The sequence below is a fragment of the Pseudorasbora parva genome, chromosome 18, assembly GCF_024679245.1.
Source record: "Pseudorasbora parva isolate DD20220531a chromosome 18, ASM2467924v1, whole genome shotgun sequence".
Taxonomy (NCBI): domain Eukaryota; kingdom Metazoa; phylum Chordata; class Actinopteri; order Cypriniformes; family Gobionidae; genus Pseudorasbora; species Pseudorasbora parva.
In genome coordinates, this window is record NC_090189.1 from 32,504,384 (window position 1) to 32,519,266 (window position 14,883).

At 37.3% G+C, this 14,883-nt stretch overlaps 1 protein-coding gene across 1 annotated transcript; it reads right to left on the reverse strand.

Annotated features, from left to right (window-relative positions):
• Window positions 1-927: 927 nt before the first annotated feature.
• Window positions 928-13,795, reverse strand: cnot8 (CCR4-NOT transcription complex, subunit 8). Its single transcript, XM_067422836.1, has 7 exons — window positions 13,660-13,795; window positions 12,873-13,060; window positions 11,659-11,852; window positions 11,391-11,552; window positions 2,009-2,153; window positions 1,814-1,924; window positions 928-1,741 (listed from the first exon to the last, which is right to left on the reverse strand). The coding sequence occupies exons 2-7, from the start codon at window positions 12,987-12,989 to the stop codon at window positions 1,613-1,615; spliced, it is 858 nt and encodes a 285-aa protein (XP_067278937.1). The 5' UTR covers window positions 12,990-13,060; window positions 13,660-13,795; the 3' UTR covers window positions 928-1,612.
• Between the last annotated feature and the right edge of the window lie 1,088 nt (window positions 13,796-14,883).

Here is a 14,883-nt window from a genome sequence, read left to right on the forward strand (position 1 = left end):
AAATGTATACAGCAAACTGCTTCCAGTCCCATAGGATCAGTTCCACCAAAACTAAAGCCTTCTATCTTTAAAGAAATGTTTTATCCAAAAGTCCTGATTATTCACTCACCTAAAGACCATGCGTTTCTCTACTCAGCCAAAGAGAAATTTAAAGTTTTGGAGGGAGAAAAATCCTGGAATGTTTTCATGTAATGCAAGTGACTGGTGCCCAGCATAGACAATTTTTAACAGTTCAAAATTCAATATTCATACAGCTTCAAAGGGCTCCACACGACCCCAGACTACAAATAAAGGTACTCCCTAACAAAACAAAAAAATTATACTTCTTAACTACAGATTTCTTGACCTTTGTCAATCTCTTTGAAGCGTGTTCACGAGTAAGAAAATCATGTAATGTATGTTTCATTCATTATTATTATTACTGCAAGTAATAACTTCCATATGACGTTTCAGGAAATCCCTTATATAGATAAAGGCACCCAGCTTTTGCAAAAGCAGAAACTACTGATGAAACGAAGGCGATTGCGACTGTGGCGTTTTATTTTTCAAGCCACCTTGGAATATTTTCCTAAAGTATACGAATAATTAATTGCTAATTAATTTGAATTTAATTAAAATTACACACTTTGCAGAGCTGGACCAAGGTGTAATGACAGAAGGCTGCCTAAAATTAGACTTCTGGACCGTCAAAAATGGTCTGTTGGGAACTGTTAATTTGCACTAGATGGAGAAAAATCCATCTCCAAAATCTTTTCTCGGGTTTTTCTCCAAAACCTTAATTTCACTTCAGCTGAAGAAAGTCAGTCATACACATCTTAGATGGCCTTGAGGTGAGTAACATTTTTTGGGTGAACTATTCCTTCAAAGGCTGTAACAAAGGGTCAGTTTTCATTACACATGCCTTGTAATTGGACGTGAGACCACTGCGGCGATAGAAAACATTTTAATACACAACTGTCTCGAACAACAGATACAATAAAAACACGTACCACAAACAGTCGAGATCGTGTGACGAACAAATTTAAAACGGTTACATAGGACCAGTGGACTCGTGTTCTCAAATATGCACCAAACCTGAATCTAAAATGTATTTATTACAGGAAAAATGCTTAAAGATAGCAATTTCTTTTGAAAGTTTGGATTTTAATATACATACATGCTGGCATATTTTAAAAACACAACCCCAAAGTCATGTGTTCCAACTTTGAGAAGGCATTTCCTTAGATCTCAGTGATGATTAAATCTTGAGCCTTTCTAGAAAATATCAAAACATTTCTAAAAAGGACTGAGCATATTAAAATGCCTGGAGTCTCGTAAGCAGTAAGATACACAAGCGCTGGTCCCATGCTTAAAATGATGGTGTTTTTAATACTGTAAAACAAAAGATAAAATTTTCCAAAAGCAGCCGATGGGAAGAACGGGAGCACATCTGGAGTCCTGGAACGTCGCGGTGTGATGGACTACAGAGCAGAACAGAATCGGTGATTAGGCTTGTTTGCATTTCCCCATGTCCCTTTAGAATGCGCAAATCATTTGAAATCATCTTTGTAAAGAACAGGAAAGAACAATGCTGAGTGGGATTAAAACAAGTGTGTCATCCACTTGGTTTTAGTCAGTGCTTGTTGTTGGCTTCCTCCTGCGAGGAATTAGAGATTCCATTCTGACTTTGAGTGGAACCCGATCCCAGGCCATAGAGCCGCCCACAGTACTTGGCATCGTCGATGTTGTCTTCAAAAAACAGCTGAAGAAGAAGAAAAAGAAAAAGGTTAGAACTGATCAGCTAAGATCCCGGTCTCATTTAGAGAATATTAACCTCTTTCATGCGGAAGAAAGCCATTCCAGTGAGCAGCGAGTCTGAGCCGGCCTGATGCTGCCTGCCGATCCTTTTCAGCTCCAGTTGGTCCGCCACCTCCTGAAGGCCACCCTAAACAGAGCAAAACTCACTGACCTTCTGTAACAACGACAATGCACAGCATCCATAAAACACGGGTTACTGTACTTGACATACCTTAAGGTTTTTGCAGCTCTTCATAAGGTACTTGACGTCGTAAATGGCTGGGAAGAAAAGGTTAAGGATCTGAAAGAACTCGTGTTCCTCTTCTGGGAGCCGGGAGTCTGTGAGGAGCTTCACCAGGTAACCGAAATCATAGCCACTAGTGAGGACAGAGAACGCACATAAAAATAAATACAAAAAAACTTAAGTTTGCACTAGGGGAAAGATTTACTAAACGGCAAATTAGTGCGCGCAATTCCAAAAAAGCGCAAATGGGAGTAGAAACTTCTGCACGTGATCTATGGACAATAGGGGTGTGGAGATCTCGTGCCACGAGATCTCGCGAGACTAAACTGTGACGAGATTTCTCGTCGAGGTGAAAATCTGTCTCGTCATATTCTTATGACCTGCCTGGTCATGAAGGAGTGTGAGGGTGAAGCTTATATTACAGCTCCACTCTAGTTTTGCTTTTTATAGAAATAAAAACAATTTAATTTAGGTGGATAATCATGACAGTCGCTTTAATTCCATCAGCTCATCTAGAAGGAGCTTTTCAGAGTCTTGCGAGCTGTTCGCAGCACTGATCAACTGACGAGAAGACGAGCGTGTTATGTGTGTGTTACATGTTAGGAAAGTTCAGCGTGTGTTATGTGTGTGTGTGTTACATGTTAGTGGACGACCGTGGTAGAGGATTCTTTGCGCAGCAGAAGCGCCAGACTTAAATTTATTTTAACAGCACCACTGCTGCCAAATCACAGAGTATACGCACGATCACGAAATTGAAAAAGTAAAATGGAATGCGCAATTAAAACGCGATTTCAATAAGTTACTGCTGTTTGAAAGCGGCTCCCTGAGGCATGACATTTTTAATATTGGGAGAAATTATCTGGTTGTTTAACATCTCTTAGCTCTGTATCTGTATGCTTGAAGAAAAAAAATGGTCTCTATTTCCACTTTGAAAATTGAGTAGGACTTTAGTTATTTTTTGCACTTAATATCTATGATCAGTTTTTACGAAGGAGTTCAGGAGGAGAAAAGTTACACTCGTGCAGTTCTTAGGTCTGAAGAGACAATCAGGAAAGAGTACTGCTGTATTTTACTGTATATGGTCATTCATACTCAAGACAGTAGAAATTAAATAACATTCATTACAAGATGATAATTAAAACATTTCAAATGCACCTGAAAACTATTTTTAATTTGTAGTGATGCATTTCATCATTGTGGATTTCTTAAAAATACTATGTAAAAATCTCGTCTCGTTCTCGTGAACCCGTTCTCGTGAGATTAGTGTCTCGGTCAGACCCCTAACGGACAAATTAATGAGCACAGATGCAGCCGGATCATTTCCATAATGACCAGCGCAATCTACCCGTTAGCGCCTGGATTAAAGACAGCGTCTGCTTATTTTGGCCGGTAATTAATGCCGCAAACACCAGTAAATTGATGGGTGCAAACCTTAGTAAATCACCTCGCATTCATTTAAATAATCATCATCTGAAACGTGCTGCAATTAATGTCAAGCATGCAAACTGTGATAAAAGGGCACACATTTTGAGTTGTGCTGAAAGCACATTTTCAACACGGGGGTCATTTCGGTTTCAATAAAGTAATTTAGCCGTTATGTTTTTAATGCATGTATGTCACTATAATTTGTTTTATATTGTATTTTTAAATACAGTTACATTTTAAGGATTTAAAATGAGGGAAACGAATACATGTTTAGTGTTTTTAATTTTCGTTTTATTTACTGGTATTTTACATGATTTCTGCATGTAATAGTAAAATGTCACTTATACTCCATGTGACTTGTCTGTGTGGGTTTTTTTTGGGATAGGTGCGCTTGTTGTGTGTACATAGCCTGCGTATGATGGTTTTTTGACCAGCTGAGAACTCATAAAAAGCTTATAAAATGTGTAAAGGAGTCAACACAGTGGCAGGAATATAAGACGTGAAAGAGAACTTAGTTCAAAACTCACGCTCTCTGTCTCTCAGACCTTTAGTAATTTAGTATTTGAGTGATGTCAGATTCAAATCAGTCCCCATATGACTGATTTGAAAAGTGTTTAAAGGGGTGGTTCCGTGTTTTTTTGTTTATGGGGCGCAGTATAACATGTCTTAATACTAGGGATGAGTCACGATTTTCAAATATTCGATTAGTTGATTTAATTATAGAATATCGAATAGGTTGTGCGATTATCATCCTGTATTTATGTGTAACTAATATTACCAGTGGGCTACATGGTTTCAGTGCTGATGTGGTGGTGACGCATTCATTTTAGGCTTCTCCTTTTTATATCTTAGACATTAATTAATTAAAAGAAACTGAGATGCGCATGATCCGCTGATGGAAACAACACAAGACCATGCGACAGTCAAAACGGGATCGCGCTGTGTTCAGAGTCTGCGCCAGCAGCAGCGCGTTCCTTCGGAGCAGCTGCAAGAGTTATTAGGCTATGGCCTTTTTACACCTGCTCACTTCATTCGTTTTCTCTGATCAGATATCTATCTGATTGCAAAAAGATCAGGAGTAAACGCCTTTCTAAATTCTTTCAAGACGGATTAATATCCGTCTCGAAAGAATACCACTAATACAAATCAATTCTATCGCGGTGTTTGAGCATGAGCTGATGATGAATTAAATGCAGCTCTGTTGCTTTCGTTGAGGATTTATATTCATTTAAGGCAAGACATCCTGGATGTTTTTTGTAATATTTTTTTTTATTTGTAGATTGTATAGGCTGTTTCGTTTGCGCTATTGCGAGCAGAGCCCATGCCTCAACATGTCAAAACGCCTTTTTACTGATTGTGATATAATTGAAGTGTTTGTATCTATTGACTGTCTATTTATATCTATTGCATATTATGAGGGGAATTGCAAGACAAGTCAAGTGTTGATTTGAGAGACTAAATTGATGTTGAAAAAGATCTGTCTTTCACTGTCAAACTCACTGTCTCAGCACTTTAATTTAACAAACAAAAAAATGCTCCAAACATTTTTCTAAATTATTTTAATAAAGAAATGAAACGAATTATAACTACTTTATCATTAAAAACAAAACTGACCTATTAGTAGCTGTAACAGTGTGAATTATCGGATGGGAGGATTAAAAAAAAAAAAATGTAAACACTAGCTCTCTTTCGGTCGTATCCAAGGTAAATCCTCAACAACACTATAATAATCCCTGACGTTATTGATCAAATGACATTGTAATCAGCTAAAACACGCGCTGGTTACTTTTCTTCCTGAACAAGCGCGCACCCGAGTTTTGCTCACACACACTGTACACTTGCGTGGCACGTACACCGGTTACGGTAACTTGGGGCGATGTCAAATAACATCAAATAATGTTTCAGCATGTTACAATAATTATATGGCTTGTGTTAATATAGCCTATTCCCTGATGAATTAAATAGTTTGTTATTATACTGAGAGAGTGTGAATGTCTGTTTAAGTGTCTATGTGTGCATTCAGGGGAGGGGATGCGATTTTCAAATAATTTTCTAATAATTCACATCGGTCTTCGAATATGATTTTTGCTTAAAAGGCCCATCTCTACTTAAACGTGCAGTATGCAACTTTTGGCCACTAGGGGTCACTCATTCAAAATAATAACAACTGACGTACTTTGGTGACGTCGGGAAAGTGCGTGGGCTCATGGGAGTTGTTGTCATTATTGCCACTGTCAACCAGCGAATCTGGCATCTCCAGCAGAAAACATGTTCACTGACAAGGTAATTGATTGTTATATTACATCTCTATTATTGTTAAGTTTAGTTACGGCTTTTCACTTTATGTAATGTCAATCTAATGAAATAGCAGCAAGCTACCGTTACTTAACAAACTTATCAGTAACGTTAGATAATGTGTGAGACAGAATGTTGAGCGGGCGGTCGCTGTGCCAACATACCTATAAGTTGGTAGGCTATGTTGACATATTAACCGCGCATCATAATTTGAGTTACTCAAATTATAGATATATTGACATGGCATCCGCGATTGTCGAACATTCTGTATATCAACTGTTCAATACGGAAATACATTTCAATTTAGTTTATCATTACCAACATAAAACAGTAAATGAGAGAACCAGCACCTGCAATACGTTGTTCATTGGAACACGCGCTGTGTCGCTCCCCACGTTCATCAATCATTCTAATAAACATTTATTTTGGAACTCGGAGATATATGAATAAGTAGATCATTATTAAATCAATATTATATGTAGCTAGTATTAACATATGATAAAAGTGACGGTCACCTTATATTAATTGACAAAGATAGTGGCATATTACCTTATGAAGCTAACGTTACTTTCTCCAGCTACATATAAAACCAATAATAGCTCGTCCATCTGCGTTTTACACATGACATCATCGTGTCACCAAATATACGGATAGAAATACTTTTGAATCAGTTTTTAAAAAAATAGCTCTTTCAGTCTCCAAAAACAGAGAATCCGCCTGTTTGAAAAGCCGATACAAAATGTATAACATTACGTATTCAGCTAAACGCGTCTCAATGTGGTCAAGATCGCTATGCAATATGCAAACATACAGCATGTTATGATTATATGATTATTATGTTAGCTGAATGGTTACTTAAATGACCTGTTTATTAAAACACAAGCGAGATCAGCATCTCTCTGCAGTCCGAGCTTGTCACGAAGATTTCGCCATCTTTCAAAGGCTTCTCCAAGGTTTACACGTCTCTTGCTTCTTCTACTGTCCCAAAATCTTCTCGGGTCATTTTTTTCACCCTTACGTTTGCGCTTTGTTGAGCTGACAAAACGTACAGGCAAAGAGTAGTCATGATCCATTATCATACAGACTTTTTTATACGGGGGTTCCCCTTATACTGTCTGTCAGTGTTCCTCTTTGAGTTTGGCGGTTCCGCCCATAGATATCTATGGTTCCGCCGAGTTCCGCAGGAAGCAAGACGCAAACGTGGATATGACGTGAAAGACTGGCGACATAACGGAAATAAAGACACGGTCCGTGTCTTCGAATTAAAATATTAATTTCTCTGGATTTAGAAGTTAATTAGAACTGTCGGGATAATGTAAACACACAACTTTAAAAAATATATAACAGATATAGTGATCTTTTATATTTTTAATGCTGAAACATTACATATTGTGCCTTTAATACTTCTTTTTTTTTTACGCCATATTTGACTTATATTTGACCTTTGTTCCACACTGCTGTCTCCACTGTCCTTTGAACGGCTCGTTTGCTTCCTGCTTCTTATGAAGATTTTTCGTCCCTCCGAAAAACGTAATGGTCTTAGGGTGCTTTCACACCTGCCTCATTTAGTTCGGTTGAATCGTACTAGAGTTCGTTTACCTCTTTGGTGCGGTTCGTTAGGTCAGGTCTGAAAGCAGCAATCGCATTCGGGTGCGCACCAAAAGCAGACCAAACAAGCGTACCGAGACCTCCTTGAAGAGGTGGTCTCGGTACGATTTCAAACGAACTCTGGAGCGGTTCGTTTGTGGTGAGAACGTGATCCGACCTCGAACAGAACCAACTGCAAAAGTACTGATCATTTTTGGACTAAACCAGCTGCCATAGTTAGCTGCGCTGACATTGTGTGCATGATATTATTACCTGATAGATCGTTGGAAATATTTTCGGGAAGATGAGCATGTCAGTTAAGAATTATTAATGCACGCCTCCACTTGAAGTGACGAGAGATGCGCGGTTGCCGTCTGCAGTGCATTAGAACGTTGTTTTCACGTTGCATCCGCGCTTCATTATAGAAATGTATTGTTTGCATACTGTGGTAAATACACACAGTGTAGTAGATTATGGCCAGAGACAAAACCAGCCCGCGCAGTCGTCTCTCCATAGTGTTATTATAGTTTGCTGGCTTTGCCTCTTCTGTTGGAATTTTTCCACACGTAAATTCTGACCAATCTAAAAGCAGTTTAGGAAATACGCCATGGCCAATGAGTGATGTGGATGTAGTCACGTGCTTGCGTTTTGGTTCGTTTCAACTGGTTTGGACCAAAGCAATCACTGTGGTGTGAAAAGGAACCAAAAAAGCTGAAAAATGCAACAATGTATAATTGTTTGCCCTTGGTTCGGACCAAATGAACCGAACTAGAGATGTGAAAAAACCCTTAGATTGGTTAGATGGCCAAATGTAGTTTCATGTATTTTTATTGGCTGAAGTGTCAAGCACAAGGTTGTCCGGAAACGCCACGGCCCTTACCATTACGGGCAGAAGTCACATCTGCGGAGACTAGCAAGGGTTTGTGATGTCACCAAACCGTGAAGAAGCTTGCTGTAGTCCAAACCGGCTGTTTTCAATAAACTGCCATAACTTTAAAAGACAATATCTCCGTTTGCATTGAACTTTCAGCGCTGTAACTTTGCAGATATTCTTTATGCTCAAGCAGCAACATTACACACTAACTAAACTTAAAAAAGTGAAATCGCATGCAACCGCCCCTTTAAATAAGGGCTGTCAATCAATAAAAATATTTAATCGCACATTTTAATCCGTTCTAAATGTACCTTAAATTAATGTTTCAAGTTTTAAAACTCAACATGGGTATGGTATGCTTGCTTTATGCAAAAGTACATTTATTATTAGTGAGATCACTTGTTCATGCCTCTTCAGCCTTAGCTTAAAAATTCAGAATAAGCAGTGACATCTCTTATTTTAAGAATATAAATAAAGGGAGTTTTTACAGTGGCAGTTTAGTTCAGAACAGGGCACAGTTTGTATGAAAAATTGGTCATGTGAAAGCTGTCATGCGGACCTGAGAGCGCACCAGTAACACATCATACCTGGAGGAGGTTGTAATGAGTAGGGATATAGTGTTGCCCCTTTAAGAGCTGCGCACTATCTATTGAGCTCAGTGCGTGTGTGTACTGCGCCTCGAGCACTCCCATGTGTGCGGATTACTTTCAGTTTTCTGTTGCTCACATTTAGTTATTTTGTTTTATTTAGTAACGCTGTGGACAGAATGGAGTTTGTGACGCAGTCTTGTGAGAGTTTCGCGGGGAATTAAATGCGAGCTGTTTCATGTCAATCGCCTCCGTGTTTGCATTAACTCCAGTAAAGTGAGTAGGGCTGCAGCTATCGATTCTTTTTGTAATCGATTAATCTACCACTTAATCGATCGATTAATCGATTAATCGGGTAATAATTACTTTTTCTTTATTAAAGAGCAATAAGAGACAATAAGACGGGTATCTTAAAATTAACATCTAATTTGTTTTCTTTTTAGAAAAATTTAGTTTTATTGCTGAAATTGCATATTAATAACTGTAAAACTAAACAATTTTAATGCATACAATTGCCATATTATATTAAATACAAATCTATTTCAAATTACTTTAAAAAGGTAAACATGGTTCAATCAACTAAACCTACAACCAATAAATCTAAATAGTAGTAATATAAATAACAATAATGCCAATATAAATAATATAAATATTCTATAAATTCTATATAATATAAATATTCTAATATTCTATAAATATTCTATAAATAATATAAATAACTAAACATTGTATTTATGTTGTGCAACTTAACTTTCATGTATCAGCTTCAGCTCAGGCATGACATAAGCATTTACTGTCTTATTTACTCCTTTACTGAAGCAAAACATATTGGACAGGTTAACCTGGAACAAGAGCTGTGCGGATCCGCTCTATCGTCACCGAATCAGCTGTTAGAAGCAAACCATCCACCCGCACCCGATAGTCACAACTTCAAATCCTCCGTGTTAAGCGCGATGCTATCGTCACATATTAGCTACACTGAAGTAGGTTGCTAAACAAAACAAAAACACTTATTTACATAAACCAGGGTCGACAACCTATACATCACACGGAGGAATAACCGCTAGAACGTGATCAAACGCGAGATATGTTTAATTCAGATAAAGTACATCACACATGCTGATCTTTTGAGCTAATCATTCATCATTGTAACACAGCTTGTTTTAAGTTAGTAGCTATAAATATGGTTAAAGTGTGATATTTAAATTACACAAATCAATGAAAGCACGCAGCTCTGAGCTCTGACGAGCGCTATTGCTCATCACACACACACACACACACACACACACACACACACACGTGCGTGCAGCTGGTTCTGATGTTTAATGCGCCTAGTATTGAGAACATCTAATGGTGCATTTTTTCGAAGATATTATCAAGTAGGATATATAAAGTCTCATTAAAGATTTCACACACATCACAATGACGGTGATCCATGTGCAAAGCTGCAAACTCAATCGAGTTCGTGTGTTTGGAGTTGCTCGTGTGTTTGGAGTTGCTCAGCTGACGCGTGAACTGCCGCAAATGAAACTTAAATGTTCAGCGTCGGATCCTGAAGCTCAACACACAGTTTTCTTCATTTAAAAACAGCGATATTAAATGATATGACCAGTGCTGATGCCCGCCCGCTCTCTCTCTCTCGCATTGCGGTCTTTGATCTCGACATGAGATGAAAACGAAAGTTAAAGAACGACACGCATTCATTGCGTTTTAGCGTGATATGAGAGTTCTGCGTCTTTATTAAAATCAACATATTAACGATTTCTCTCATCCACCTGCAATGTTTGGGATGTTTACGCACCTGAACCGCGGATATAACCGCAATCCGCTCATACTCCGAGTCCTTACACAAAAAATGTCTTTCTGCAATATGTGTGTGTAGTTAAATGGACTAAGCGAAGCATCGAGGCAGATGATTTTGCCTCGAGGATTTTTTTGATTCGATTAACTCGAGTTACTCGATGAATCGTTGCAGCCCTAAAAGTGAGCTATCCAAATTATATTCATCCGGACACAACGCGTTACAGTCTATCTATGATTACAAGGTGCTCTGAGTTCGGCTGCACTCGAACTGTGCCGCGATTCCCGTGAAGAGTGTGAGAAACACGGACTCGGGAGCACGCTTGTTCAGAAAAGTATCCTGCGTATTCGTTTTAGCCGATTATAATGTATTTAGTTCAATAAAACACTTGTACTGGAAGCAGTGATGGTGTTAATGATTGACCTCGAACATGAGCGAGAATGAGCTTCAGTGCATCGCACGCAGATTGCAGAGAATGTGCTCAGTGAAAAAAACTCATTTTTCTTTCTTACAGACCTGGAGTCAGAGTCTAAAAGAGTTTAAACAGAAAATATGGTAGCTTATGTAGGCATAACTGCACTCGTTTTTAGAATAGTAATGTTAATGTTAACCCTTTTCTTTCCCTATTAATGTTTGCTGCTGCATCCTTTACGTCTACGGCTTATCTCAAAGTTATTAACGCGTTAATTTTGACAGCCCTAGTTTTAATATTAAATAGCAGTAAAGTCTGCTTTAATTGTCATTAAATGTATGAATTGCATATTTAATAAATCAATAGATTAAAAAGTGATTAAATCATACCTGTGAAAGGAAAGCCACTTGACATTTTCACACAGCACCAGGCCCGATGTCATCAGAAGCTCTGCGAAGTAGAGTGTGTCGATGCCCTCCTCCTCGTGCTTCTTAAACTGCAGCCCAGAGTTCTGGAGGAGATCTATGGAGTCCTGGGAGTACATGTCCTCTCTACAAAACACAGGGCCAAACAACACCTACCATTACCGGCTCAGGCCAAATCTGTGAAAACACTCCCGACACAAGAGAAGAAAAGGGTCAGGAGAGTAACACCTACGTCAGATTGAATTTAAAGTTGAACTGCCATGTTGTGGTTCCAGGCGGGTAGTCTCCTTCTTCATTCATAAACGTCAAGCCCAGCTGGATAATTTTTAAAAGGTCCACGTTGCACCTCAGGAGCTGGTACTGATAGTCAACAGTACTCCGAAACTCTCCAATGGGACGAACCACCACGCCAGGAAACTCTGTGTCCTGATGACCCAAAGCACAAATATGCAGCTCGTTTTTCAGTTAAAGCACTTACACTACTGGAAAACGTCTGGAACAATTAAGATTTTTTTTTACATCTTTTGCTCACCAAGGCTGCTTTTTGTTTTTTGGTCATACAGTGAAAACCGCATTATGGTGGAATATTACAATTTGAAATAACTTTTCTATTTGAATACATTTTCAAATGTAATTTATTCCTGTGATGTCAAAGCTGAATTTTCAGCATCATTACTCCAGTCTTCAGCGTCACATGATCATTCAGAAATCATATAAATATGATGATTTGCTGCTGAAAAAAAACATGTATTATTCTTACCAGTTTTTGTTGATTCATAGTTTAGATGAAACTTTGATACACTAATATTCAAATGTTTAGGGTATGTTTTTCTTATTTTTAAGCAAGGACACTACATTAAGCAGGGACACATTCAATTTATCAAACGTGATATTAAAGGCATTTATAAAGTTACAAAAGATTCATATTTCAAATAAATGTGGTACTTATGAACTTCCTATTCACCAATTAAATCATGGGGAAAAAAGTATCCATTTTCACAAAAATATTAGGAAACCCAAACAGTTTTCAAAACTGAAAAAAAGAACAATTATTGATAACTGAGCACCAATGATAATAATAATAATAATAATAATACAGCATCAAATCATCATATTAGAATGATTTCTGAAGGAGTAATGATGCTGAAAATTCAGCTTTGCATCACAGGAATAAATCATTTAATAAAAAGTTATTTTAAATTGTAATAATTTTTCACAACATTGCTGTTTTTACCGTAAGTTTGATTAAATAAATGCAGCCTTGTTGAGCATAATAGACTTTTCAAAAACAATTTAAATTACCAACCCCAAAGCTTTTGAATAGTAGTGTATATTAACAAACGTGCTATTTGACATGTAATTGTCTAAATTGTCATTTTAAAGTTATTATAGGACATTTTTCTGTTATTTGTAGATGGAAAATCAACACAGGCGCACAACACACACCATGGCGATGTAGTTGTAGTTTTGAATGATCTGTCGGATCTTCCTCATCTCCTCCTCCACATTGCTGGCCCAGACCTCACAGATAATTTGACTGGTATCTGCAAGTGCGGCTGGCATGATGATGATGAAGGCTGAGGAACTGATCAAGTATCCCAGCGATCCTGAAGCTCTCACAGGCAAAAGAAACTCTGCCGGGAAGAGCAAGTAAGTTCATCAATAATCATGCCATTTATTGTGCATTTTATTAAATTATTCTGCATTTATTCATCAATTATCATGGCATTTATATTCCATGCACATGGAAATATTAAGAAGAACACGAATATTAATTAAAGACTTTTATTAATACGTGTTTGCCAACTCAAACAAATGACTCCTCTAGCAACGTTCAGGGAATATATATTTAATTTGACTTTAATCCTAGACATACGACAAAAGTAGGTAAAGTTAAATGAAATATATTAGTGAATATTCATTTTATATTATATTAGCATAGTATATTTAGTCTAATACAGACTTGAAATCTAAAAAGGCTAATATCTGCTAGCGAATTTCTAAAAATGTTATATATTATGCATCTTAATAAAAAAAATTTAAAAAAAAGAGCATAAAGATATTAAGCATGATTTTGGTGCAAGGGTTTGATATTAGCTTAAAACGTTAGCTTCTGTTATTCTGCTGCCGCCAAACACGCTAGCAAAACAGCATTTCCTATTGCAGCGAGAGTATGAAACGCTACTAAACAAATATCATACGGGAAAATACATGTTTCAGACGACCGGGTTACCTGGCAGGTTGTTAAGTTATCAAGCGTAGATGTAGAAGCCGCTGGACAGCTAGCAGCGACTCTAAACACACAGCGCGCTGCTTCCGGTCCCGCGGGATTGTGGGTAAATACCCGCCAAAACTATAGTCTTTCAATCGTTGGCAGTGCAGAATGAAGAAGGGGGAAAAAAGCCCAGCGTCACGAAATATTTTATATTTAGTATTCTGTATATCCTAAATACACACACACACAGAGGTATAACGTTTTAAATTTTTTGCGTAGTATATGGTATTCTTCACGTTTTAAAGGGATAGTTCACACATAAACTGACAATTTTGTCATTGCCCCAAGTTGTTCCAAATCTGTAACTTACGTGTCTTTCTTCTGCTGAACACAAAATATATATTAAAGAATGATGGTAATCAGTTGACGGTAGCCTGTTTACCATGGAAGTAAATGGTTGTTGACTGTTTTTTTTATGACCAACATTCTTCAAAACATCTTCGTGTTCAACAGAAGAAAGACAGAATACAGATTTGGAACGACTTGAGGGTCAGTAAGTAATAATAATTAAATTGTTGTGTAAATTACCTTCAAATTAAACTTTGAATTTGTATATAATGGGCAAGAGAGGTTGTGTGAGTGTTTGTCCTTCATCTATGAGAAAGTTGGACCAACCTTTTGTTTTTACTGCCGTTCAAAAGTTTTTAATCATAAGTCTTAATGTTTTAAGTCTCTGTTCACCAAGGCTGCATTTATTTTATATTTAAAAAAAATACAACAACAAAACAGTAATATTGTGAAATATTACTAAAATGTAAAATAACTGTTGAAATAAATGTAATTTATTTCTGTGATCAAAGCTGAATTCTCAGCATCATTACACCAGTCTTCAGTCACATGACCCTTTATAAATCATTCTAATATGATTTGCTGCTCAAGAAACATTTATGAGGATTATCAATGATGAAAACAGATTTGTAAAACTTTTTTTTTTTTTTTTTTTTGATTATTTGATAGAAAGTTCAGAAGAACAGTATTTATCTGACATAGAAAGCTTTTGCAACATTGTAATACAGTTCAAAAGTGTTGGGTCAGTAAGAATATATACATACACACACACACACACAAACACTGATCAGGCATAACATTATAACCACTGACAGGTGAAGTGAATAACACTCTTCCTCAGCAGCAAGTTAACATTTTGTCCACAAAGTTGATGTGTTAGAAGCCAGAAAAATG